Source organism: Semicossyphus pulcher, unplaced genomic scaffold, assembly GCF_022749685.1.
Source record: "Semicossyphus pulcher isolate SPU_LCO1_2020_fin unplaced genomic scaffold, fSemPul1.0.p SCAF_18, whole genome shotgun sequence".
Taxonomy (NCBI): Eukaryota; Metazoa; Chordata; class Actinopteri; order Labriformes; family Labridae; genus Semicossyphus; species Semicossyphus pulcher.
In genome coordinates this window covers 15,322,505-15,350,393 of record NW_027211691.1, presented here as the reverse complement: position 1 = coordinate 15,350,393, position 27,889 = coordinate 15,322,505, and the positions used below count along the sequence as shown (strand labels likewise).

General features: G+C 45.5%; 3 protein-coding genes across 3 annotated transcripts; 1 reads left to right on the top strand and 2 right to left on the bottom strand.

Moving 5' to 3' along the window:
• The first annotated feature begins 58 nt into the window (after window positions 1–58).
• On the top strand, window positions 59–14,473 carry wasf3b (WASP family member 3b). Its single transcript, XM_069667134.1, has 9 exons — window positions 59–141; window positions 5,619–5,775; window positions 8,195–8,329; window positions 8,432–8,585; window positions 9,940–10,057; window positions 10,159–10,340; window positions 10,440–10,721; window positions 10,978–11,291; window positions 12,632–14,473. Exons 2-9 carry the CDS (start codon window positions 5,643–5,645, stop codon window positions 12,787–12,789), a joined length of 1,476 nt encoding a protein of 491 aa, XP_069523235.1. The 5' UTR covers window positions 59–141; window positions 5,619–5,642; the 3' UTR covers window positions 12,790–14,473.
• A 108-nt stretch (window positions 14,474–14,581) lies between these two features.
• On the bottom strand, window positions 14,582–20,230 carry gpr12 (G protein-coupled receptor 12). Its single transcript, XM_069667135.1, has 2 exons — window positions 20,095–20,230; window positions 14,582–19,271 (listed from the first exon to the last, which is right to left on the bottom strand). The coding sequence occupies exon 2, from the start codon at window positions 19,257–19,259 to the stop codon at window positions 18,234–18,236; it is 1,026 nt and encodes a 341-aa protein (XP_069523236.1). The 5' UTR covers window positions 19,260–19,271; window positions 20,095–20,230; the 3' UTR covers window positions 14,582–18,233.
• Window positions 20,231–21,105: 875 nt separating this feature from the next.
• Window positions 21,106–27,843, bottom strand: usp12a (ubiquitin specific peptidase 12a). The gene is made up of 9 exons (XM_069667181.1): window positions 27,535–27,843; window positions 26,466–26,546; window positions 26,147–26,360; window positions 25,718–25,953; window positions 25,480–25,556; window positions 24,585–24,668; window positions 24,293–24,490; window positions 22,050–22,128; window positions 21,106–21,959 (listed from the first exon to the last, which is right to left on the bottom strand). The coding sequence occupies exons 1-9, from the start codon at window positions 27,580–27,582 to the stop codon at window positions 21,858–21,860; spliced, it is 1,119 nt and encodes a 372-aa protein (XP_069523282.1). The 5' UTR covers window positions 27,583–27,843; the 3' UTR covers window positions 21,106–21,857.
• Between the last annotated feature and the right edge of the window lie 46 nt (window positions 27,844–27,889).

Below are 27,889 nucleotides of genomic sequence, written 5' to 3'. Positions count from 1 at the left end.
GACCAATGGGCGTGTCCCCGTCCTCAAAGGATTTTTCCCCGGAGTGGCCAGACGGGCTGGGGGACACAGGATGGAAGAGCTAATAGGAGTATCTAACGGGACATGCGGACGAGCTGATTTCTTCTAAAATTTCTATTGCTGGTGAGGGCCTTATGATACTTTTTACAACAAATAATGACACCTTTCATGCAATTTAAATTTATGTGTCTATTTCTGTTTACTGTTGTCTCATTTGTCCTAACTAAGAACTCGACCACTGGACATTAGCTAGCTAACCAAGTGGTCAGTTGGAGCGGACCCCCAGTTGGGGATAATACACGGACTCCTCGTAGCCGAAACCTGCCTTGAAAAATGCCAATATTTTCCCCATGCTGGCTAACTTTGACCGGATAATTGATGTTGATTGTACACCGGCGCGTTAATCAGTTTGGTAGGCATCTAGACAGAAAACGGCTGGTTCTATATGAGACTAGAACCGGCAGATATTCATGGGAACCGAGGTTGATGAACAGATGTGGGTCAGTCCATCAGTAACGGGAAGCGACGGTGCGGAACAGTGATTGATCGCGGCTGCCATTAGTTCACGCCTGTTTGTTTGTGTGTGTGTTAATGCGAATGTGCGTGAACGTGCGTGTTCAGCCAGTGGGGGAAAGAGAGAAAGGGAGTGTGTGAGGAGAAATTGGTAATATTAAGGCACGAAACATCAATATAGTGCAATGTGATAACTTAAGCATGACTTGCATTACATACGATTTCATATCAGAGATGCTGCAATACAAATGAAGCTTTGAATTGTGAAAGATACTGTAAATTAGGGCAACTTCGTTTGGATACTGATGATATAGTTTAGTAGTTATGATAATAATTATAATGTAAGCGTGATCTTGGTTACAACTAGTCGCTATAAATAAAAAAAGGGCACATTTTCGATTTATATCAGCTATATAATCTATTAAATGGCGATATTAACACAAACATTTTACTCATCAGATTTATTATTTAGACATACATTATTATAATAAAAGGAAGATGCTATTATATTGTCATGTTGTGATTTTTCTTATAGTCAATAAACAATGTTAATTAATTATCACCCAGCTGTAACAGATATTCTGCCTTTTTGCCTACAAAAAAGCAGGTTAAAGTTCCATGCTCCCTGGACTACCCTGAACCCAGATAAGATTCACTATTCAGTACTTTTACCCTCACACGCTCAGCATCATAAATGTTTCACTACAGGTGCTCTGGAGTAAAAATCGGGATGAGGAGAGGTTCCTGGACAGGCGCAGTGTCACAGCAGCAAATTTTTTTTACGTCATATTTAGGCCACTGTAACCTGACGTAATCTAGGCTGCATAATTCATAACATCAGAACAAGCAAAGCAGCCTGCAACACAAGAAGCTGTACGAGCCTTATGAATTCGTAATGACACTCCTTTCAGATCTTAATGGAGTTCTCACTTCTGTAGTAAAGAGGGCCTCTTCCATCTGTGTGTGTGTTGATTTAGAGATGCGGGCATCCTGCAGGAGACACAGGGGAAGTGAGTTGTACCCTGAATGTCACCCCTCTGAGGATCAAAGACATTTTTGCTGCTGATGGGACTGTAAACATGCTGCTAATGGGACATTTGAGAGGCTACCTGGTGTGTTCGTGTGCTTAAAAGCCAAAGTATGAGTGCTGGAACACCAAAAAGGAAGCATGAGAGTGAGAATCTGTGCAGGCTTCACTCTCCCTTTCTCGCCCCTGTCTCTCTCCCCAAGTGAGAGGAGGAGGATGAAGGAGGAGTGCTCGCTTGCTGCGCTTTCATTGCAAAAGTAGAGGGGGCCTTAAAGAAGGTCGAAGTGGAGGAGGAGGAGGGGGGGGAGGATGCATGGGAGAGCTCGCGCTGTTGCCCTGCGAACGGAGCTCTATTGTCCCGGGAACCTTTCAGTGGCTTCCCCGAGGTCCCTGTTCAGACCCCTCCCCCCGCCCGATACACTCTTTCTTCCTCACAAACACACACACACACACTTTGTCCACCTCTTAACGTTACCCACAACCTTTTCCACTCTTTCACACACATTCTCATTCACTGTCTCCCATTCTGTCACTTATCCCACGTGGTGTCTCTCTCATGCGTGCGCCCCACTCTGCCTCTACTTTCCCCTCGTTTCTCACAAGCAGACAAGGCCCTGTCCCTCCTCCTCCCGCTGCTCGCCTCATTATTTCGCCTCATTGATGTGATTGTCATCCCGGGCCAGACAGTAAAAGCAAAAACATGCAATCTTCTCATTTGCATCACCGCCTTCCTCCTATCCTCCGCGAGAAGAAGCACGGAGTGTTACATAAATGTTTATGCGGGCTGCTTAATCCAAAGAGCTCTTTTGCTCCAAACCAAACCTTATTGATCGGACTGGTTTCAGTGTCGGTGTAATTTTACCCTTTGTTTTCTCTTATTGGCATGAGGCTGTTGGGGATTGCGGGGGGTCGCTTGCAAAGAAAACAGGGGCAGATGAGGACTCTGCTGGTGGGAATTGGCCTCAGTGAACAGAAGTGTCTCTTTTCTGTCTTTGACAGCTGTAATGACACCATCTGTAATTACAGAAGTTTCCAGCTGAGACTCTGATAGCACCGAACTGCTACTTGCTAAGGGAAGATATAATCTAGCGTTTCTCTTTGGTTACTCAAGAGGTAATTATTCCCAAAGAAAGGAAGATAAATATTTCAAGCCACTTAGAAGGCCTCTATTTTGTAGTTGCGGTAGGTAAACACGGATTTAAAAGCTCGTTTCTCCATCAAATAGAATTTCTGAGTTGTATTTCTTGTACCTGTCAGCTATTATTAGCCATCTGTCACGCTGCCAGAGCTCCTGTGTCCGTCCAACCTGCTTTGCTCTGAACTGATTTTCTTTTCTTGGCGTAGCCGCAAAGTAAAAACTCTGGAAATGTAATCAGGACCGAATGATTTGATAGCTGAATCTAAAACATTGTTGGAGAAGGTTTGAAAAGGGCGCACGCAAGTTTCCATCTGTCTCCTTCCATCCGTCCTCGCTTCCACTTGCTTCTTGAGCCATGGCTGTATTGTTCTGGCCAAGTGGTTTTTGGACAGGAAGGAGAGATGTGACAAAGGGAGGACCAGGAAACACTGGCCAGGCGGAGAGCGCAAAAAAACAGGAAGACGCTCCGATAAGATGGCTGCCCTGATGCAACCTGGGATTTCTCCTGCTTTGAGTAATTGTCTGAAGTCCTTTGAACTACAAAGAGTCAATCAAAGCTAATGAGGGTTTAATTTAGACATTCAAGGTCGCAGAGAGTTTAGAGTTGCGTGTCGCGAAGCGGAAGGTGTCTTTGTAAGCGTCATGTGTTTGTCCGGTGAAGCCCGGCGCATAGACTCACATAAGACTGTGGTAAGCTCCGTGTTTTGGGCATTTTTCGGTGTTTTTCTGACCATACTCGTGTTTGTGTCAGGATTCCAGCTGGGCCACTGACAGAGCAGCCTGGGATTAGCTGGCATGCTGTATCTTCCTATCTCTAATGCTTTAATCTCTCTGCTGGTCGCCACCAGTCTTCTGGCTTGTTCGTCAACGCTGTCAGTTTTCAGGCCCCCGGCTCGCCCATGCTTTCTTAGTTTTTATATAACATTTCCTTTATATATAGAGGGTGGACAGAAAAATAGTAGCACCTTACCATATAATGCTGTCCTGTAATATTGCAAGAGCAACACAAACAACACCCACCGATTATTCTAAGAGACACGATGTGAGAGTGACTCATTCTCTCAGATAAAACCTTTATGTGAATATGATGACCAAGCAGCTCGTGACATGATTTTAGAAAATACTTAAACTCAATAATGACATTTAAACTACGGCAGAACTTTTTGGGGACAGTTTCAAAAGAGCCTATTATAAGCCAATAGGGGCCTATTACTGATAAATGGGGATTGATTATGTTTTCCAATAATGCAATGATGTGAAAACTTTTCTTACAGAACAAACTATATTGCAGAAAACAGTGCGAGGGTTGTTTTAGAAATGATGTTTTTATTAGGGGTGGGAATCGCAGGGTAACTCAGGATACAATATATACAATACGTGGCCCACGATAACGATAATATCACGATACAGAGATTCTGCGATCATTGATGTATTGCAAGACAATCATATAATGATACATCATGATATCAAAATGCGCCTAAAAAGGTTAAGGCAGGTGTTTATTCACTGCAACTTAGTGTCAGTTTCACAGAATTTGAAGTCGCACCAGAATATAAGACGCAGTCTGTTCCTTGGGGGTATCCTAGAGGAGAATTGGTTTTCTATAGCTATGCATTAATAAAAATGTGTATACAACTTATTTTAACACAATTTATTTTCATTGAAAACACATTCAAAACACAAATTTCTGTTTTCACCATGTCGAGTTTACAATCCTGATAGCTAACGGTGCTGTAGCTAGCGGTAGCTGGCAGCCTACGGTAACATTGATTGTTGTGAGGTCGGCGGCTGCAATGGCAATCGTGACGGTGCATGTCCGTGATGAAGCCTTTGCGTTTTCCTAACTTGAAACGGCGAGGAAAACAGCACTGCTGCATATTGTAAATAGGAGACGTTGCAGCAACTTGGACCCGGAAACAGCGTCTTACACACCAAATTTTATGGCAGCTGTTTTCAGTTTGTAAATTAAATTTACAGAAGTGCAAAAACAAGCCACTTTTAATACTTAAAAATCAAAAGTTCAAGTGGTTGGTGCATCTCTAAACTTCTTTTCTCAGACATTATCTCGCTGTCTATTTCTTCTTCTTCTTTTATCCTTTATCCAGTTCTTCATTAATTTCTGTTCACATTACCACCACTAGAAATAAAAAAAATGGATATTTGGCACCAGCCTATTGATAATTGTATTGCACAAGTCAGGACGACACAATATTGCCTAATTGATATTTTATCCCACCCCTAGTAGTCGCATAGTTTGTCATAGAGAGCATGTAGCGGCTCCATTGTATTCAATACTTACAGTACAATACTTACAATACAGCTCTGTCTGCGGTACATATAGCAGAGTAACGCAGCCGAGCAGACGGCTGTCCATAGTACAATTGATTGGGAATGTTGATAATGTTACATGTTCATTAATAAACTATAAGAGCTTAAGAAAGCAGCGTAATGATGATTGATAATTGTTATAGTGATTTTTTAAGCAAAACAAATGCCTAAAAGTGGCTCCAGCTTATCACATATGAAATATGGGTTTCTATAGTCTACTTTGATAAATTGAGTATCCTCAGGTTTTGGCCAGACTAAGCAAGCAACTTCAATATGTCAAATGCCGAATATAAGCTGCTGGAAACTTAATATTTTCTAACTATTTCAATTTTAAAGCATCATTATAGTGAGAAAATCTAAATGAAACACAATATAAAGCCTATTATCACTTTCTCTGATGTATTAATGTTAGGCTATATGTCTTGTGTGTACAGTGTGTGACTGTGCGTCCACAGCTGGTGGGGGTTGGCTACCTCCCTCGTGGACAGCAGACCGGAAGCAGTTGGTCAGCATCTGGTTATCTGGTTTCTCCATTACAGACAGCCTCTCCGCCGCGGTGAAGAGCGTCTGACAACCGTGTGTTCTTGTTTGCAGGTTGTGTCGGCGTGACGCCTCACCATGCCGCTGGTGAAGAGGAACATTGAGCCCCGCTACCTCTGCAGAGGGGAGCTCCCAGAGGGCATCGGGAGCGAGCTGGAGTGCGTGATGAACAACACGCTCTCTGCCATCATCCGTCAGCTCAGCAGCCTGAGTAAGACACACACACCGAATACACAATGTAGCCTTACAAGATGAAGATTACAAATTAAAAGCCCGAAGTTTTAAAAAAAGGACACGAATGGAGGCTTTTGTCTAACATGAGAAACACACTGACGCCTCCTCAGGCTGTAACCCCACCAACTTCAGCACCAAGACTGTCTGCACTGTTTGTGTGGCCTCTTTGTGGCAGGACAAGATCACATGCTTTCATCATTAATCCTAAAGCTGTGATTGATTTGGGGTTGTCATAGTAACAGGCCCTGGGGTCACTGGGCTAGCAGCAGACTTACAGCGGCCTCGCGCTTGAACATGCAGGGTTGAAATGTAATCCTTTTAGATAGCTCTGCAAAAATGAACTTATCTGGACAGCTGTTTGCAGATAGCCTGTGTGTGTGTGTGTGTAACCATGTTTGCGTGCAGAACCGTTCTATATTGATCGTTATGCTGACTGTAAATGCATTAGACAGAGTTATTACAGCATGAAGGGACTCTATCTTCCATTCCCACGTCCTTGTTTCATACCCCGCTGTCAGCACCGTGTTACGTGTCGTCTTTTGACAGTAAGCCTCCCCCAGCTTTCCTCGGTCACACTCAAACTACAAAAAAAAATTAAATCCGTCATTTTCGCTGCTCTACTTTTTGGCCCGGTCATATCCTATTCTCCGTCTGCCTCTTATTGTGTCAAGTTCCTGCGTTGGGAGTGGGCCTTTCAACAGCAGCTGCGGGGGCTATATATAAATGCCCACACAGGCCCTCGAGGGGCTGAATCTACAGACTGCATACGCCGTGCGTGTGTGCGTACGTTTGTGTGTGTGTTAGCGGGGCCGTAAGACTCCTCGGGAGAGGTCAGAGTTGACACGGCGCAGCATGCCGGATCTGTGATTCTTCCTTCCTCTAAATATTTTCTCCTGCAGCCCATCCTGTCAGCAGGAGGGACACAAATAGCCTCTTAGCGTGTGTTTGTGTCCCACACCAACTTTTTTTACACACAGTGCTGTATAATTAAGCAGCGCTATTAGAGCACTGCAGAGGCCCATCTGGACTGCGTTTAACCTGTTGAAATTCTAACATGGATTTTTTTAAATCTATATTTCCCAGTTAAGCAATCTTGTAAAAAGAAACTTGTTATTTTACAATCATTAGCCCTAAGCTAAGACCCTGAGCTAAGGGTTTAGTGCTTTATAAGCCCTGGGCTTGTAGTCATGTCACTCTCTTTTCATTTGGGTTACTCCCTCCCTTTTTCCAAATCCCATCATCCAAAGCAGGTCATCAAAACTTTTCAGTTATTTTTAAAAAAGTTAGAGGCTATAATCAAAACATCAAAAGGTCTGTTATTAAAAAGAGGTCCAAAAGTACTGTGATCAGCTCTGAAGATTGGGGTCTGATTTATTAACTAGGTGCTTAACCTATTCACACCATTTATTCAAAGATTGTGCTTGTTTGTATTTAACAAAGTTGCGACCGACATCGATGTCAGCACATACCCAAGTTGCTGTCATTTTGCTGTATTAGGGAATCTAAACAAGCACTGACTAACAAGTCTTTGAAGCCAGCATTGATGTTTGAGTCGATGTTACGGTCACAAGGACTTGCCTGTCGCTTCTCCACTCTTAATCTTTATTTAGTTCCGCCCTCCGTTCAACAAACGAGCATTTTAAAAGCTTCTTCTTGTCTTGAGGACAGACTTGACAAAGCTTCATTTGTACTTTTTACTAATCTGCATCATGATGTAGTGATTTCGGCAAAGATAAGACCTGATAATAAAAGTAAATCTTTTTCTGTAAACAGTCTTGACTGGAAGTTGTTTATCGCTAACCGCTGGCTACACCGAACACGCCCAGCATGTTCGCCGTTGTCCCCGGAGGCTGTATCGTCGTCAGACTATAGCCGATGGGATTCGAGATTGTGCCACTCTGTATGTGTGAACATTTGGAGGGTAACTAATGTAGATGTGGTTCACAAAGTTGTAGTGAAGTAACCCATATTCTTTATCAAACATAACTAAACACTAGATTAAGGGAGTGTGAGCCTTGTTAAACTGCACATAAACAGCAGGTCATGATGTTTGGGAGAGATTCTTATTAACCTCCCCTTCTCAGGTTTTAAATAATGCTTTAGAGCTCAGAACTTGACACCCTGAGATCAAGACTCTCTTACAAAAACAGCCAATCAATACAGTGCCTGTAGCAGGGTTTCTGTACTCAGCACATATTAATATATTAATGAGAAATGTTGCTATATGGAGTGGTATAAGATGCTGTTTCCTGCCCAGACTCTCAAGATTCCAGTTTCACATTGTGTCACGTTACCGTCGTATCGATCGGCCTTCAGTCTCTGTGGGGATGCTCGGCTCCAGACGATGATTACAAGCCTGCTTATTTCTCTCACATTTCCCGTCATTTTCTTTCCAGGTAAACATGCAGAGGACATATTCGGGGAGCTGTTCAACGAGGCCAACACCTTTTACCTGCGTGCCAACTCTCTCCAGGACCGCATCGACCGGCTGGCCGTCAAGGTCACACAGCTGGACTCCACCGTAGAGGAAGGTGGGTCACGTGTCCTCAAGTGTCGTCACTCTCGTGCTCTCTGCCTTTTCTACCTTCTAAATGTCTTTTTCATTTGGTTAATTTGTTTCTTTTTTTTCCCAGTTTCTCTTCAAGACATCAACATGAGGAAAGCCTTCAAGAGCTCCACCATCCAGGACCAGCAGGTGGTGTCCAAGAGCAGCGTGCCCAACCCCGTCCGAGAGATGTACAACCTGAGCGACAAGCCTCCGCCACTCAACATCCTCTCCTCTTACAGGTCGGTGCTGCTGATGCATCCACACTCACCAAACACTCAGACCTCCAGAGGGCTCTCACGGCACAATCACAACCATATATGATACTGTTTTAAAGTCACTTCAAAATCAAGAATCATTTTAGAGTGAATTAAAATCACAGCCATGAATGCTGCTCAGTCAGTGCTGCAGCTTCTCTCTGGCTGCAGCCGTCTTGACTGGCATGTCATTTAGGTTGTTGTATTTCCTCCAACATGAACCTTAAAGTGCTAAACTTATTTATTTTTCATGTCTTAGCAGCATGAAACAAACAAAACACTTTGGATTACATCTATTATATAAGGCTTAAATTTAAACTGTGTTCTACTTTATAACTTTGAAAGTAATCTTAAATACATCCGCCGTTCTTGATTTGATTTGGCTCGTTTCTGACCTACATTCACGGTGAAGCAGCACTCTCTCCTGCTGCTGTTTGCTCGCTGCTTTTATCCAGTGTGCTTTCCAGGTGCATTATATATTTAGCATGGCTGGCTCCAGCGCGACTCCAACGCTCACCCAGACTACATAACACACTTTTCTCTCTCGTATCTCCAGTGTTTCTGTCTCATTTCCACTTCTGTTGTTTCAGCGATAAAATGCAGAATCATAATTTCAGCCTCCTCCACATTTGCAATATTCATTAAAGGAACAATTCGCCCACTGTGACTCAAAGCTGGTGTTCTCCATAGAAGCAATAATATTTGAAATCGGCGCCATAGCTGTGGAGAAAGTTGTACGAACAGGTCGTGGTTTCGCTCATTCTACGTTCCTACAACACCCAGCGTGCATTGCGCTTCTCCCTCTGAAAGGAATGGCCCAACGAGAGACGCTGGAGTGAAATACTACCGTTTCGCTGCAGGCGATGACTTAGAGCGGTACAGAATCCAAAATACGACGAGAATATACCGGTGGATCGTCTAAAAAACCTGACGATTTTGAACGAGACATGATATCGGAGGCGGGCGTCCTAGATTGAGGGAGTGTAGTTTAGCAAGCTCCCTGGCCTCCGCCAGATGACGGAGTCTGGTGGAGGTTTTCCAGGGCCCATTGAAGAAGCTGATAGCGTTCTCTAAAGGCACTGAGCCACTGGCAATGCCTACCATAATGGCATTAGCTCCCCATAAGACTGAGGTTGAAAATCGGCGAACTGGCCCTTTAAGTACACGTTTAACACCCAATTGCATCTTCCCACAAAGAGACACCAAGCCAAAAAACACTACCCTTTAACTATCTTATCATTCGCTCTAACAAAGTAAATACATTGACTCTACCTCACACATGTTTCTACACAGAGTCACCTGTTCACCTGTACAACCTTCTTTGTGTCTGTTTCCATAGGGATGACTGCAAGGAAGCTCTTAAGTTCTACACCGATCCCTCCTACTTCTTCGACCTGTGGAAGGAGAAGATGCTGCAGGACACAGAGGATAAGAGGAAAGAGAAGAGGAAGCAGAAGGTGCTCATGTTTTCCCTCTAACAAACCTATTCTCTCACCTTCAAGTTGCCATTAATAGTTTGATTTTTTACTAAATCCTCTCCTTTCTGTCTGCCTCTCAGGAGCAGAGGCGTTGTGTTGATGGCACGCTACAGAGGGAGGTGAAGAAGGTCCGAAAGGCGAGGAACCGTCGCCAGGAGTGGAACATGATGGCTCTGGATAAAGAGCTGAGGCCGGACCATCGGCACACCATACACCGAGACAGAGGGGCGTCCTCTGAGGGCTCGATGTCTCCTGAGAACAGGTCTGTCACTTTAATCAACCGATCCTTCTTATATGTTTGCATCATTTAGTAAAAACAGTCGGAGACATGCGCTTCATTATTTCTACATGTCACTTTCAGGGGTCACGCTCCGGATCAGCTCCACTACCCCAACGCCATGAACCACGCCGGCCACGCCCACACCTACTCCGGCCCACCGCCCAGCGTCCTGGCGGCACAGATGGCGGCGGGGCACGGCCCTCGTGGAGGAGGAGAGCATGATAACAGAGGCAGGACTATGATGGCCTATCAGGGCGGGACACTGGGACGTACTCACCACCACCACCACCAAATCCCGTTGCCTCCTCCACCCAGCGAGGCTATGAACGGTGGCTCCATGTCCCTCCCACCTATGGATTACAGGTAAACACACAGAGAGAGTCACTGTATTTAACATGCTTATATTTATATTCTGTTTCTTTGCAGTTTTACTATAGGTAGTTGGATGTCCAGTTTAACAAGCCAGGAGAGGCTCTACATAAGAACTTTGGGCTGATGCTGCCCCCTGGTGGCTCTTTATGCTCCACTTCCAAACACTGATGACTCTACTTGTGATGGTAAACTTAAGTACAGACTGCTTTATATTTGTTTAACTCTTAACTAACTCTCTTTCTTGCAGTATGGACGGTTACGCCAACACCGGCCCTCCTCCCCCACCTCCCGCCCCGCTCATCCCCTCTGCCCAAACAGCCTTCGCCTTACCCCCCGGAGGTCCCATGTCTCCCGGTGCAATGGCCGCCGCCGGTGGCTACGCTCTACCTCCGCCACCTCTATCTGGGGCCCACGCAGCTCCGCCTCCCCCTGGTCCCCCGCCTCCTCCGATTCCAGCCGGTGCCTCTCATTTCACAAGCCACAAGATGTCCTCCTCTGCCCCTGCTGAGACCGCGGCTGTCAATGATGCCCGCAGTGACCTGCTGGCTGCTATACGTATGGGTAAGAGCTGTAGCGTGTGCCCATATAGATACTGGTGCCCTAATGTAAAGGATAAGCCCTTAGTGAAGAACAAGCAGCAAGTAAAAAGTGTGAATATAGATGTTTTACTTCAGATTAAATTTAGGTGAAATCCTTTGCAGTATACTTGTGGATTATTTGTTATTACGCTAAAACTGGAAAACATTGTAAGAAAGAGCTAAAAACAGACCAGATATCTGGGTTGAATTGTGTAGCTATGACAGGAAATGGCCTAGATCTCCAGCACTCTGATTAAGGGGCTTAAGCAACCATTGAAGGTTAATCTTAAAGCCCCCCTCCAGTGAAGATCAAGTGTTTAACCTTGTAAACATCTCCATGTGGTGTTCTTCATGTGCTATAAGACACATCAGAGACAACATAAGCAGTCATCTCCATGGCTGGGCCTGTCTGCCTTTAAACTGCAGTGTACCAAGGACAGGCTGGACAACACGTTTTCAGATTGGCAGGTTTGAGACGTCACAAACCTAAGGAGCCAATCCCGTTAATGGACGCTATGCATATCATTGTGTGCAACCTATGGCAACCACCTCTGTAACCGTCATCGTAATTTTTGCAAACTCACTACTGACTACTAACGTTAACGTAACTACTACTAATTACTACATTTCAAGCTAGCTAAGTTTCAACAAGTTGCCACTAAACGATGGCAGAGACATGTTTTGTTTTTCGCTATAATTTTACGAAAGGAGAAACAAAGCACATACTGGGCGGGGACTATGCAGATTCAGGAATTTTTAATTGAGGGAGAAGGGAGAAGGTAATTAAATGTATTTTGCAGGGGAAAAAAAGCAGAGCATTTTATGTCTTAAAACATGACCGGAGCTGTTTTTTTTTTTTTTTTCATGTGTCTTACGAGTAAATCTTTCAGGTTTCACACGTTTAAATCTAAATGTAAATCCTAATGTGAAGGTAACTGAACTGTGGTTTTGAAAGCTTCATGTAGTCATCACTTCTGTTAGACAAAGTAGATCTAGTGAGGAGCTTTGGATTGCACGGTTAATGCTGAAATTAGACATCACTTTAGACACATCTTGCATTTATATTTATTATTTATGGTAAAATTAGATATGTAAGGGTATTTTGTTACCATAGATTTATAGTTGCCATACCAACTCTGTTTAGCATTTATCTGATACTCAACCTTGTACAAGTAGGTGTAAGTGTTGTTGTCATTTAATCAACATATCAATGTGTGATGAAGGAAATGTCACTGAAATTAAGCTGCGTTTGATACACCTACGATTTCCACCTTGTATTTGGCAGCCACAGTTAAAACATTCCCTCCCCCTGTTTCCCTGCAGGCATCCAGCTGAAGAAGGTACAAGAGCAGCAGGAGCAGCAGGCCAAGAGGGAACCTGTTGGAAACGACGTGGCCACCATCCTGTCGCGCCGCATCGCTGTGGAGTACTCCGACTCCGAGGACGACTCCGAGCTGGAGGAGAACGATTGGTCGGATTAAAGAAAAAAACCACCGACACACAATCAGCCGATCTCACACTCACTTGAAAGAATGCCCACTGTAACACACACACACGGGTAGTTACACACTTTGTTGCTGGAAACACACACACACAACACCTACACACAATCACATGCTGTAGGTTGATATAAGCTGAATGGTCCAAAACTGGAAATCTGGGGGTGTATTCAAGATGCATAAACACTGTAAAGACACTAGTAATCTACTGTAATGCTGACCACTCTGAAACACTAACACTCAGTATAATATATGTAACTCAAAGCATTGTGAATACACCCCAGTGGATGTTTCTCTACCTGTTATAACACTATAGACACCCTGTGAAGGTGCTTATTTCATGTATAGTCCAAGCTTGGGAGTGCTAGTGCTATTAGAAACTTTCCTCTTGAGCTAACCGATGTACTTTGTCTTTTTTTAATGTTTTTACTGAAACTCTTGCGTATGAAATAGATCTTAAGGCAAATTTTTAACATGACAATAACTGTAACTGAGGAGGCGGGGTCAGGCCAATGAGGGAGTGAATGGGGGGGTTCTATGTAAAATCTTATCGACTACATTCAAACAGCGGCCATTTTTCTCTGACGTTAGGCTCAGGCTGGGAAGCTAAAATGCTAATATAATGTCGTACTGCTGTGTTCCAGGTTGTACGTCGTATACATTTAGGGGAATCGCATCAATTTACTGCGTTTAGGTTGTTCATCAACTGAAAATACTGGAGGGAAATTTGGCCAAGTTAAAACAACTTATTTGATAACCCACATGAGCATTCAGCCGCTCACTAGCTAGTATTACCGTTAGCTGGGAAGTGGCTAAAAGCCTATATTTCTTTGGTGATGTTACACAGTACAACAGGAAAGGTGTAAATGCGCTAAAGTAATGCTAGCTAGCAAGTTCAGGATTCAGGGTGGGAAGTTAAAATGCACCTGTGCTGTGTTCCAGGTGTAAGTTGTATACATTTAGGGAAATCTTATCAATTTACTTTTATGTACGCACAAATGGTTCATCAGCTGAAAAGGCTGGAGGGAAATGTACCCATATTACAAGTTTAAACAACTTGTTTGATAACCCATTAGCTACATCAAACAACAGCTAACCTGAGCATTTAGCCACCTACTAGCTAATATTACCGTTAGCTAGGAAGTGGTTAAAACCCTGTATTTCTTTGGTGATGTTACACAATACAGTAGGAAAGGTGTACCTGTGCTAACGTAATGCTAGCTAGCAAGTAGTTAAATGCTTACATTAGCTAACTAGCTAAAGGTAGCCAGCAGACTGTCCAAAATGCTGTACAAAATCATAGCAGCATTTTAGCTTCCTACCCTGAGCATGAAGACAGAGGAAAATGGCCACCGTGTGAATATGGTTAATTGAACATAAATATGATAATTGATTGAGCCATCTGCGTCTGCAATCGATCACTGCTGTGTGGGAGGGGAGGGGGGAGGAGGGTGGTGGGGGGGTCGTGTATATGCTAGTGTGAGCTCTGTAACCTTTGACCCAGAAGAAAATAAAATGAATGAAGGATCACGGCTACGCTAACATGACTCTTTACTGCTTTAAGACTTCAGTTTCCATAGTAACAGTACAGGGAGTTGCCAGGGAAACAGAAGAGTGTGAAAAAGAGAAGGGGGGGTGAACAAATGAGTCAAAGCAGGAGTTTTATGCACAGCACATGTTTGTTTTTAATACAAAATTAACAAGATCTCTCGATTGAGTGAACTAACCAAAGCAATAAAAAGTACAACTAACACTTTGGAAAAATAGACACCACGTTCACACAAATGTTTTTTTTGTTTGTTTGTTTTTTTTTTACAATATCTCAGTTAAGTTAGTGCATGTTGATTATCGTTTATACGTTTCATTTTGCAGATACTTAATTCATTGTGCCATTTTCATCCAAAAAATAAAGTGCATTTCACATTGAAAACTACACATACGTCTACACAAGATGCTGTTACTGTGGCGTCCTCCCATCCTCCACCCCCAAAACACACACACACACACACACACACACACACACACACACACACACACACACACACACACACACACACACACACACACACACACACACACACACACACACACACACACACACACTCACTGGCCCTTGAGTGTTTTGATATTTAGCTCTAGATTAGTAACCGTCACACAGACACCTCCTGCTGCTGATAACAGCCCCATCATGGCTACACGTTTTCTGGTTCTTTGTGCACACGCTTGTGTACTGATACACTGGGAAACCATTCAGTAGATTAACAGGTGTGTATATACAGAGAAGTATTACATCCAACATCACAGTCTTGATACTATTCTTGGATACAAAGCCCTTGTTCACACCTGTTCAACCGTGGAAATCTCAGCAATGCTGCCGGCTGCACGAGAGGAAAGACATTCACCAATCAGAATGTACCAATTTTCTTCAATCTGTGTAGCCAAACTGCTCCGTCGTGCCTTTACAAACTGCTGCATATTGAAGCGAGGAAACCTAACAGAAGAAATCTACATCAACAGCAGAGGTGGAGAAATGTCTTTCAAATAAATGGTGCGATCCAACTCATCCCCTAGTTTGACTGGCTTTGGTAGCACCATGCGCGGTGGTATAGAAAGTCCCTCCTCTTCAGCATGCCGTATTTACAGAAACGAAGGAGTCGAGAGGAGGGGGGCATCAGTTAGACAAGTTGATTATTACTACATTCAGAAAAAAGGCTTTACAGCGCCGTTATATCGTACAACATCGGAATCTGAAAGAATTCAGGCCAGACTGAAGTGGAAAAAAATAGAACTTCTCAATGAATATAACAAAATAGACTTTTATCCAAAGGTAAAGGAATAAGAGTTTGTGATGGTTTTCAATGTGCCAGCCTGACCTGTTGGTGCTCGTCGAATATCTACAGGGTTCAGTCTGACACTGTGCACAAGTTCACAAAGACAGGCTACACCGTAATGCGCGGAAAATGCTACACTTCTGCTTTTCTTACTTTTAGCCGAGGCCTCCTAAAACGCCTCCATCAGAGGGGTGAGGAAGCAAGGAAAGGAAGAAGCAGCATTATCTTAGCATTCAGACGTAGCCTTTTTTTAGCTCATATAATCATTCAGAGGTCACTTAGCGGACGCCTGTCTCGACCAGACTAGTCTGATTTATAGAATATAAGTGATACAGAGGAGACAGAAAACACACAGCAGGACTAGGATCCCAGTTCAGTAAGAGTCACTTTCACTTTGGCTTTAAGTGCTGGAGCGTCCCCTCTCCCTAGTCCCATCTCTTTTCTCAAAAAAGCTCGACAAACACGTAACGAGGCCACTTCTCGCAAAATTGACAGGAAGACTGGCAGCATTATCCTCAAAGGTCAGAGGTCAACAGGATTTGATATTCCTCACAGGCCTGTTTTTACTCCCCAAAGACACAAGGAGACGTACTGGACTGCTGAGCTGCTGGATCACAAACACACACACACACATGCACACACCCAGAGGCCATGCAACTCATACTGTACGCACAAAAAACACAGTCCCAAATCACACAGTGACACTTTGAGGTTACGACACTCAGGACAAGTCATACGCTCACAAGAAGAGCAGAGGCAAAAAAAAAAGAAGGGCAGTGGGGTCACTGTGACAAATGAGCCGTTTGATCTCGTCCACTTCCTCCAGCGCAGGACTGATTATCCTGCAGCCTGTTTGAAGATGCATCACTTGTAGCCTGTTCGCTACGACACGTCAAGCGGCCATTACGGTTCTTCACTCTGCAGGAGGAAGTCATGGTGGGACTTGGATGTTATTGCTGTCTGAGTATTGCTGCACGTCTACACAATACCATTCATATAGGCGATTATTGCTGACATGATCTGAAGGAACGGGGAGGACGTTTGTGGAGTTTGCAAACTAATCATGGGACCAAAGCATGATGGGAACTCGGAGCAGCTGGAAGGTGCTGAACTCAGCTGAACCTAAATCATGATTACGATGGATCAGTCAGAACGCCTCTGAGCTTTAACAGAAACAGCAAAAGAGTGCAACTCCAGTGAACATCCAGTGATGATTGTAGCTCTTTAAATGTAGTACAAATGAGGTGCACGGTGGTACATTGTACACAAAGGAAGTTATTAGGGTCATGACGACGTCAGTGAACCATCACGTGTGACCTACCGCACTGAACTCAGGAGGGGAAAAGGAAATCTGTGCTTGTTGCATGCAAATTGCACCGAAGTCTAGCATGCAGATCAGATATTCTGTGGTTGGTGTGAGGCTCTGTAGAAGCCGAAGAGATCAAATGAATGGGAATACATTCAGAATTAGCAGATTTCCACAAAAAAATCATTTAAATAACTTTAGGTTTGAAGTAATTTGATTTCATCTCCTGAAACATTGAGTATTTGTGTTATCCATAATTCAAATTTATGGGGTTTTCTCAAATAAATTACGCTAAAAAACGTACAAAGCATTTTCCAGACATTCAAAAAGTCAAAAGCAATCTCCATTAAAAAGTGAAAGAGGAGGGATATAAGGTGGTTACATAATCCGATAGGCTTATATTCGGTTTGGTGCCTCCGTTAATCATAAAATATGGAGGAGGGGGTTAATGGGGTCTCCTGAGGCTTTATTCTGAGCCTCCGAGACGCGTGCTCAACCAAAACACATTCACGCACAATCCATAGAAGAAGACAGAGGAATTTAGGAAGGCAAAGGGGGGAAGAAGAAACGGCTTGATTTCTCTCTTGGCGTCTGTGGAGAGGACGCAGGGCGCGGATGAGAGAGCGCCGGGGCTATTTTTAGCTCTCCGCGGCTGTTTAGCTTTCGACGCACGTTCAGAGTGCAGCAGCAGAGCGCCGGGATGCTGCTCCAGACGGGCTTTATGTGGAAAAGCCTGCGTATTCAGCCGCGGCCGCCCTCTCCTCTCTCCTCTCATCGCCGCACACACTGCTTTGTTAATCTGCCGCGCGCTATTACGCACGCACGCACAGCGGAGCAAACTAATAATCCCCTCCGTGTTGGAGGAAAAAACAAGCACGTGTCAACCAAAGCTCCCGTGCTGTTAACCAAATGCACATTCTATATACAGCTGCTGCCTGAAACACGTGACGCACTCAGCGATCTCTGCAGAACAGAGGAAGGGCGTGGCACGGGTTGAACGGGAGGGGGCGGGATGCTGCGCGCGCAGTGGCCGCCTTTGCTGGGGAAGACAGTGAGATGCTGTGCCCTATGGTGAGTGTTACAAAGGAAATAAACGCCTTCCATCCAGGTGGGCTGTGGATTTCTATCCAAACTGCTTTTCCAGCAACATCACCAGCCAGATCTGAAGCCACAGCCCTCTGCCGCCGCCCCTGACCTCCCCTGCTGCTGCTCGCTTTGACACCAGACTGATCCAGTGAGGAGCAGAGCTGACCCAGGGCGCCTCTCTCTTCCCACCTGGGTCTGCTCGCTCACACATCACTAGGGGTCCTCGCACGGTGGGCCACGCTGGCTGGCACGCAGCCGCAGCACACCAGCCACAGCGCCTTCTGGATCTCCTGGTTCCTGAAGGCGTAGATGACTGGGTTGATGACAGAGTTGTAGGTGGCAGGCACCAGGGTGGCGTAGGTGTAGAGCGGGGGGTAGGTGTAGTCTGCTATGAGGGAGTAGACTGTGAACGGCATCCAGCAGGCGGCGAAGGTACCCAAGATGATGGCGAGTGTGGACACGCCTTTCCGCGTTGTGACATAGTGGGGTGTGGCAGCCAGGAAGTGGTGCTGGAGGGCGATCTGGTGAGCGTGGCGCATCACGATCTTGCAGATCTGGACGTAAAGTTGCAGCATGAGGCCGAAGAGCAGCAGGAAGGAGACGGACAGAACGGCAATGTTGTTCTTTGTTAGCGGCCGCACCACGCTGCACGTTGCCTCCTCTGCCAGGCAGTTGACCCCTGTGACCGGCAGTAGGCCCAGACACAGTGAGAGGCCCCACAGTAGCACCAGCATAGTGTAGGTGAAGGCCGCGGTCCGCTCAGAGTTGTATGTGAGGGCGTAGTACAGCGACAGGTAGCGATCGATTGTAATGGCCAGCAGGCTGAAGACAGAGGCCGAGAAGGAGGCAACAACTAGGCCCACGGTGAGCAGCTGGGCCGAGTCGGAGCGCACCAGGTAGGCACAGGTGAAGTGCAGCACCAGGCCCAGGCCGGCCAGCAGGTCGGCCAGCGCCAGGCTGCCGATCAGCAGGAACATGGGAGCTCGGAGCGCAGGGTTCTGCCAGATCACCAGAACCACCAGGGCGTTCTCACAGGCGATAAGAGTCCCCGACGAGCACAGCACGATGTCCCAGGGGTTCACCAGCAGGGGGAGCTGGCTGGGCGTCAGGGGGTCCGGAGGGAATGTGCCCAGGCCGGTGCTGTTGTCCATCGGCCCCCCGCCTCCACTGGCCCAGGCTGTGGGGTCAGGGGTCAGCCAGCTGGGGGTGACTGGCGGCTCTTCACTCATTGCGCCCCCCGTCTGTAAATGGACACAAACACACTATTGTGAGTTATGAATATTCACACACTGGAGGAGGGCCATAAATACGATAACACTACTAATAATCTAACTTCCTTTAATGTGCCTCTGTTTGTTTATGTGTTTGATGCGTGTCCCTTTTGTCCCCACCTCACCTCTGTGTATGGCCCTGGATTTTTCTCATTTTAAAGACATCTGCATTCCTCAACATAAACAGATGTAATCAATATCACATCATCAGTCTATGCAGGCCTGTGAAAGCACACTATGCACGAGGAAACACTATAAAAAAAACATTAGCATTCGGATCGTCCCTTTGAAATAATGAAACCGTGTACAGCAACAGATCTGCAGCTGTAGGCAGGTTACAGGTCATTCATCTTTCTCTGGGGATTAAATCCACTCACTGTTTAGGCTATAATAACAGGTTACACCGCACGTGCAGAGCTGTGGTTATTAATGCACGGACGGGGAAAATGAGAGAGGTAAACGGAAAACTATAGCAGGCTTTGCAGCAAATTTCAGGCCACATTTCCAAACAGAATATATCGATAATCCACCACCGGCACCGGCAATAATTCACGCGGCTGTCAGACACCAAGTGGAGCAGATACCGCACCCGTCACGGAAAGAAAACCTGTCTCTACCGCCATGCATGCACCTCACACTGCTGGCCATATGGTGCTGCTTCACCCTCTGCACCTTGCATGAGAGCAGCTCCACGTCAGCAGAAGGATGCTAGAGGGGGGAAAAAAAGCAGGGTGCATTTTTCCATGCATGTCAAGGATGCTCAACAACCCCAATCCGCCGCCGCCCTGCCTACCTTGACTCAGTGAGGTGACACTTCCCGTCTAGATGGAAGAACGGCGGCTTTGTATTTCCATGTTATTGATAAGGATGGTGCAGCAGCGCCGGGCGGACACACAAGCAACCCGGGGAAGAGGAGGTGGGGGATGCTGGTCCTCTTTGCCTGAGAGCAGGGATGATGGAAGGAGGAGGAGGAGGAGGAGAAGAAGAAAAGAGCGCGAGGCGGCTCTGCCGTTAACGGCGCATCGCCGTGGACTGCGGCTGTGCGGGGAGCAGCGAGCGGAGCAGCGGCGGAAGAGGGGAGGAGGTGTGAGGAGGAGGAGGGGGAGGTGTGGGGGGTGGTTGGATGGTGAAGGAGGAGTCCCAAATGGGCCAGACCTCCAGAGACCGGCTGAACTCTGTAATAGAACTAAATGTCTGGTCTCAAGGACACAGACAGGTGTCTCTCTCTCTCTCTGTGTGTGTGGGTATCAGGTGGTCGCTTTTTATATCATCCTCTCTTTCCACAGGCTTTAGTACATGTTGCAGCACTTATCCCTTAACTTACACAGCCTATCTCAGCTCACTTGAGTGGTTTGTTTGTTGCAGTGATTTTGTTGCCCAACTCAAGTTTCAGATGTGAAGATGCAGGATGCAGAGACTCGCTCTCCTCCTGCGACGCCCTGCTATTCTGGTCCAGTCTGTGCTATTAACAGCAACCCTGATGTGTGTCACCACTAACCTCCTCCCCTCCCTCCCTCTCATCTGTCCTCCATCTTCTCTGCCTCATCCCTCCATCACTGCAGCTCTGCCTCCAAGACACCTTAGACCACCGGTGACTTGTTGATGTGACCAGTTAGCTGATGAAGCCTCGTGTCGGCTGTTTTCCCTTTTTTTTCTCCTTCCTTTAGGATCTGAATGGATTAAAAATAGCTCCTGTTGCAGTGGGAGAGCAGCGCTACCAGACCGCACCGCTAGGGGGCGACGTTGAACTGTATGAGTCATCAGTGCGCACCTGTGGGAGACAGAAAACACAGCACACCATGCCTCAATCGCGCTCTCTTTATTTCTTTTTCTTTAAAACAGAAAATGATCGCTTCACAACAGGCCTTTTTAAGCAAACCCTCACGTTAAACTTGCCAACACCTACAAAACGGTATCAAAAGTGCACCATAGTGTTAATACATCTTCTCAAGGTCTAACATTTTCCAATGATAATATTATCTTCTTGTTATATTTATACAAATACCATCCTGTACACTGTAGAAATATACAACCCAGTGTGCCCCGTCACACCCAGCCTCCTTTTACCTCCACGATCACAAACATGATCCACTCTCAGATTAATCCCAGTGCAGAATAACAGTGCAGGGGGTGCAGACACCAGGCCAATATTACATCATATGAATTATTAAATACCCATTCGACCCCACACCCAAGGCAAAAACTAATACGGCACTCATACGACCGATCGACATCTGTACAACCCTCATTCAGCGTCTTATTTAAAAACAATCTTGACACAGTTTTCATTCATTATCGTCTCATTGTCCAGGCAGCAGGAGCAGCATCCAGCCGGAGAGGAGGGGATGAAGAGGAAGGGGCAGGAAGGATAAGGGAGGAGGAAAGAAGGGGGGCTTCCAAGGCTGAGCTGAGTGCGTAAAAGCACAAGTATGAATTACAGCTGCAGGTGCGACACCATGCGTGCTGCTGTGGTGCGTTCACGGTCCGTTGCTCCCCGCAAAGAGGGAACAGAGCATTTCTCTCCTGGTTTCTGTGGTGAAACCCGGGGCTCCACCTTCAGTCTCTGGACTGGTAAAAGAGGATGTAGCCCGACTCAGAGTTCTTGGAGATTTCAGAAGTGAGACCGTAGAATTCCTCTATGGCCTGTGCGTCGATTTTCTGCGAGAACAGAAAAACAACAACAGCAGGGTGAGGAGAAATAAAGGCAACGTTACTGTCCGTGCTTAATCAAATGAAAGAGCAACTTACCTCCACAATATCATCGTCAAACAGCAACCAGAAGTCGTGGCTTTTCACGATGGCGATGTAGTGACCCCTGTTCGGACCACTGAAATGAAAAAGAAGAAGCTCTTCAGAGTAAACTTCTCTCCTCTATGATCATCTTACATTGACTATACAGACCCTCCGCACCCCTTAGACCACTGTTGTTCATTACTCTGAGTAATTAAAATTCCCCACAGGATTATACAGGTGTGTAAAGTTCGACATCTATCCGGCCTCCCCATTTGTACTGCTACACCCGTGTGTGTTGTGTGTGTAAGTTGCAATTTTAACATTTTTATTGCTTCACCATTAAAGATAATTTTAGAACTTGCCTTTATCAGTTTTCAGTTGAGGTAAATAAGAACAAAAAGTCATCAAAAATGTGTAAAAAACATGAAATATTGAACATAACTCTGAACTGCGTGTTCTAAATTAGCATATTTTATGACAATGCTAGTCCTCATTAGTTACAGGATTTTAACTATTTCAACATGACAGCTTTACCCAACAAAAAAGGGGTTAACTATTTGGCTTAAACCTGAGCTTTTTACTGTAGATTCTTCATCTGTGCTTTACATGAAAACATTCCTCAGCGCTCTTCAGTCGACTGCTTTTACTTCTGCTTTCGTGTTAGTGCATGGAAACACAAACAGGAAACACGAGGATAGAGTGCGGGAGTGACATGCAACATATGCAAGTCCCCCAGCTGCCCTTAAAAACTGGGGATGTTGCAAATACACTTTCAATGTTTCAAACCATTTAGTAAATTTAAATTTAGTAAAGCTTGTAAAGTAAACAACGACAAGCGACCAGGTGAAATAATCATGGCAGGTCACTTCTTCTAAAATAAACGTTGCTGAAGTGTTTGTGCTTCTTCTATATTCAGTATAATATCATAAAGCCTGCATTAGAATATACTACACTTATATGATATGGGTATGTTGGCCATTAAGGGGGTTAAGTTAATTTTATTCAGTAGAAGCATTTAATACACTTTATCTTTAACAGATAGGATAGCCAAGTCATAGGGGCTGCTCTGTGGTGCAGTGGTTAGTGCTGTTGCCTCACAGCCAGAAGGTCGTGAGAAGGAAGTGGGCCTTTCTGCGTGGAGTTTGCATGTGTGGAGTCTCCCCGTGCATGCGTGGGCTCCCTACGGGTACTCCGGCTTCCTCCCACAGTCCATGCTTTGTTCGGTTCATTGGTGACTCTAAATTGCCCGTAGGTGTGGGTGTGAGTGTGAATTTATTTATCTCACCACCTATGCACTCTCTGTTGCACAATTGCACCATTGTCTAGTGTCTCCTGACTATAAGTGTGGTTTTTTAAATAATGCGGCCACATACTTGGCCAATAAAAGCTGATTCTGAAAGGTTGTCTGTCTCTATGTGTCAGCCCTGTGATTGACTGGTGATCAGTCCAGGGTGTACCCTGCCTCTCGCCCAATGACAGCTGGAATAGGCTCCAGCCCCCCCACGACCCTGAATAGGATAAGCGGTATAGAAAATGGACATAACGCTAAAGCTAGCAAGCTCGTCACGCAAGAAAGGCAGAACGATACGGTAAGCAATGAAAATGATGCCCTGCCCTCCTCTCTCCTGATGCTCTCTGTTGGACTCGTCCTCCTGCCATAGCCACGCATTGAAAGTCGTGAAAGGGCGTTTTTTGTGTGTGTGTGGATACTTTGCTCTTGCTGGTTTCTCCAGAGTCTCCTTCTCCAGCTTCGAGCACTATCCTGACATAATTTAACTGAAATCCCAGACGATACATAGCCTGAAATCATGACATAAATTTCGTAACACATCTCCTTGCTCTGAAAATAACCCTGGCGAGAGGGAGCTGAAACGAGAGCTGAGCCCACGGGGAGAAGAGAAGACTCAGACAGATAATTTACATCTGTCCGACTCCCAACTCGTCCGCTCAACTCCAGCTGAGTCTGACCTTTAAATACACTTTCTTTTATACATTATTTCTCGTCAGAGCCGCGCAGAGCTGGAGTCTGTTTCAGAAAGACGGGGAACACCGTGCATAAACACAGACAGACAAACTCCCACACAGCGCCCTGGATAGGCTGCTTGTTCGATGTGGTATAAATTATATGTACCTTTTTTTTTGGGGCCAAAAGGTTCAAATGCATTTTTATTATTAGAACGTTTGCCTGCCTGCCTCTGGTTGCTGTGGAGACAGTTATAAAGGTGTTGTATTCTGATTGTGTGTTTGCACCTACACACCTCCCACAATGCACCACAACGGCGACCAGGTCGTAGAGCCTCTCTGGATTGGTGGCGTCCCCGGAGGTGTTGAAGAGGCGGAGCTCCAGGGGGAAGACGACGCGATAGGACAGCTTGGTGTAGCGCTGCAGCTGCTCCATGTACTTAAAGCGCTTCAGGTGCAGAGCCAAGATCATTGGCAGCTTCTTCACACGCATCCTACGTCACAGATACAAGTGTCAGACGTTGTATGTGAACACACATGGTGATGCATTAAACACACGACTATGAGGCGCATAACATGTGTACTCACCTCTTGTGAGCCTCCTGCTTGCTTCTACATTCTTCACAGTAGTATTTGTACTCACTGCACAGTGTCTCTGTGTTGCTGAAACCTCTGAGCAACAAAAACAAAACAGTGTACATTCTGAATTAATAATATAATTACAAAACAACTGCATTCCCCTCATGCGGTTTGGTGAAGGACAAAGCACAGAGTCTGTTGTCATCACCTTCTTCTTTTATAAAGGTGCAAAAAGACGTTTTTTTCAGGCTCAGACTGATCATGAAATTCAAGCAGCCTCATACAAACAACCGCCTGGTGAAAGCACTTTGTGCAAACCTCTTAAAAACTAGAGTTTTAAAAGGACACAGCAGATTTTAACCCTCTAGAAATGTTATAATATGTCAAGTTAAAATAATGAAAATAAGTGCCTCAATACCATTCAACATAGAATAGTTCTGTAATGTAAATTTGGAACTTAATTCATGAAAATAGGCGATGACTTCAGAATATTTTTCACCAACAGTCTTAAACCCCAACAAATTCAGTTTTGGGGCGGCTGTGGCTCAGAGGCAGAGCCGGTCGTCTCTCAGTTGGAAGGCTGGGGGTTTGATCCCTGCTAGAGTCACATGTTGAAGTGTCCTTGGGCGACACACTGAACCCGGGCGGAGCCATCGGTGTATGAATGTGCATGAATGATTAGATCCTGATTAGAGATTGGCATTTTACAGAGCAGCCTTTGCCGTCAGCGTGTGAATGTGCGTATGTGACATGTAGCGTAAAAGCGCTTTGAGTGATCAGAAGAGGTTACGTAAAAGGTTGGGACCATGAAAACTTTGATATTTTTGCACAGCGTCACATGAGTCAACTAATCCAGCCTCCTATCTGCCGGATAAAGCTCTGCTTCAACATGCAGGTCACTTACCTGAGGCAGTGTGTGATGGAGGTATTCTGTTCTACATCCACAGAAAGGTCCAGAAAGTCCTCATCTTTGCTGCTTATCTGGAGAAAAAAGAAAACAAAATGAGCTTATAGCATCCAAACATAAACACTGTGCTGCCTCCTAAGTTTCTTATCTCTAAAACTCATGCAAACAACACCACACAGTAGAAGACACTTTGGGTAAGCCACTTAATCCCTTTTGTGATAGTGAGTCGTCTTACCGTTTCACAGGTGAGGCAGCGTGTCTCATTGGTCAGAGTGCCTTGGAAGATCTCATGGACCCAGGTGGGAGCAGGTGTGGCGTTGCTGTTGTTGTTCTGGGAGTCCAACGTGCCGTTGGCAAGGCGGCCATTGGTCTTCTCCTGCTTCCTCTCCTCCTGAAGCAGATCCGCAATGGTATTGAGCAGGTAGTTCAGGAACTCGTGGGCATCCTGCTGCATGTAGTTGTCAAACAGCTCTGAGGGAGAAAGAACAATCAGAGAGACTTTAGAGCTACAATTCAGCTATTTGGCATGTTTAACAGGTAAATCAGGGTCTTCTGGGAATTCCCTTTTTTCAATATCGGCTGAAGTCGATAGCCAAAAAGGAGAAACAAGTGGATGTGTCATTTGAAAGCAGTGATGATTTAATAAACATCAGTTTCCTCTCACCATTCTCCTTGCGCAGCCGCGTGATGAACTTCTTGGGTGGTATGACGCCCACTTTCCTCTTCTGGTTGGCAATACTGTGGAACAGGTCAGCCAGGCAGGTGAGCAGGTTCTCCTTCCGCCGGGGCTGACTGCGATACGCCAAGATCTTCTCCCGGAACGGCCGGCAGAAGTACAGGGCCTGCAGCACCGAGTTGCAGTAGCAGGTGTTCCCGAACTAAAAAAATCACACAAAGTGCACAGCAGATTCAGCGTGAGGGTGAGTCAGGCGGAGATGTAAACAAAACAGACACCCTGCGAAGTCAGTGTGTGATTCACTTACATTGACCAGGCCAAAGTAGTGCTCATTGACCGGAAACTGCTCAGATCCAATCTCTTTCTCCAGAGCAGAGGCATTGGCGCCCTGTAGACACGTAGAAATAAAGGCGTACTGTAAGTTCAGCTATTGCTTAGTACATTATAAAACACAACAAATGAGTCAGTAAGTGACTGCTTAAGTGGATGGCAACAGCTTGACGTTTTTCAAGGTTATTTGTTGCTGCGATAAATAAGAAAAAAGCTAATGGGTACCACCTCCACTCAGCCCTTTTATTGCAGCAGAACTAAAAGCATGAGTCAATTTTACAGACCTTTCCATGGCCTGTGCTTACACTGATTTTAAAAGCTTTTAAATGTTTAACTCCTGACAACATAGATAAAATTCAAACGCAGATGTTTTTGAAGAAAGAAACGGGCCGTTTTATGGCAAGCACATCCATTTAGTATTATCAGCTACAATGCATTATGTAGACAGTAACAAACTGTGCAGAGTAGACATGCACCTGGAACGGGTCCACAACTGCGCAGCTAATGTTAAACAATGTCGTCATTGCCTGCGTTTATAAGATCTGGTAGTTTGTCAAAGGCCAACACGCCAGACTTAGCATTTTCACGTTTCCCCTACACATACTCCAGATCAATCATTTCCCAGTCTGAAGTCATCCATTTTCCAGCTGTGTTCCAGTTGTGTGCAGTCTGCAGCACTGGTTTAGCTCTAGTTCCTTTACGTTAGCTAGTTAGCCGAGACTCCCAGCTGCAGCAGGTGCACTGTCACTGTGCTCCAATAAGCTATTTTAAATATTAACCAGATAAGTCGTCAAGGTATGAGTGTAGAAAACGCTAATTCTTTAAAGAGTCTATCTGCGGCTGTAAGCTAAAAGAGCAGAGCGGAGAAGGCAGTGGGTGGCTGCTCGCTTTGCCTTGCTCGGGAAAACTGCTTGGCTAGCACAAGCAGCAGAATTCACTGCTTTTATTTTTCATTCCACGGTTTTTAAGCACATAGCAGCGCAGCCACTGCTTCCTTGTTGTACTATAGCTTGACCTATGCCAGTAAGAGACTGTCGTGAACTCACCATGGTACAAAAAGAGGCAAATTTGGAGACTGTCATTAGGATTTCCATTCGGCTAGCGCCATCTTCCACCACACAGCCGTGCGCGAGCTGACAAGACTGGGCTGGCTCCCCTCGTGAGAGCAGGCAGGCGATTCTGCTGAGCTCGCGACGGAAAGTCCAACCGCTAAAGAAAACGAGAGCATTCACTTCTAGTTTCTTCCGTTTTCGCCCAATCAAGATCTGTAAAGATGATCGCCTTCTTTTGGGCTAAAAGTGTTTCACATTCAGACACTCCAAGCCTTCTGAAAACTGCATACTTGTCATAGTCAAGTGAAGTGGCCACAAAAATTTGAAAAAGAAACCGGTATACATGTCG

Bases quoted from the DNA above. Each gene is read 5' to 3' on its own strand.
- wasf3b (XM_069667134.1), top strand. From the start codon at position 5,643: ATGCCGCTGGTGAAGAGGAACATTGAGCCCCGCTACCTCTGCAGAGGG. The intron at 8,330-8,431 runs GTGGGTCACGTG...TTTTTTTCCCAG, and splicing joins GGACTCCACCGTAGAGGAAG to TTTCTCTTCAAGACATCAAC. The intron at 10,058-10,158 runs GTGCTCATGTTT...TCTGCCTCTCAG, and splicing joins AAGAGAAGAGGAAGCAGAAG to GAGCAGAGGCGTTGTGTTGA.
- gpr12 (XM_069667135.1), bottom strand. From the start codon at position 19,259: ATGAGTGAAGAGCCGCCAGTCACCCCCAGCTGGCTGACCCCTGACCCC.
- usp12a (XM_069667181.1), bottom strand. From the start codon at position 27,582: ATGGAAATCCTAATGACAGTCTCCAAATTTGCCTCTTTTTGTACCATG. The intron at 25,557-25,717 runs GTAAGACGACTC...TTTTTTCTCCAG, and splicing joins GCTGCCTCACCTGTGAAACG to ATAAGCAGCAAAGATGAGGA. The intron at 24,669-25,479 runs GTAAGTGACCTG...TTTGTTGCTCAG, and splicing joins TCCATCACACACTGCCTCAG to AGGTTTCAGCAACACAGAGA.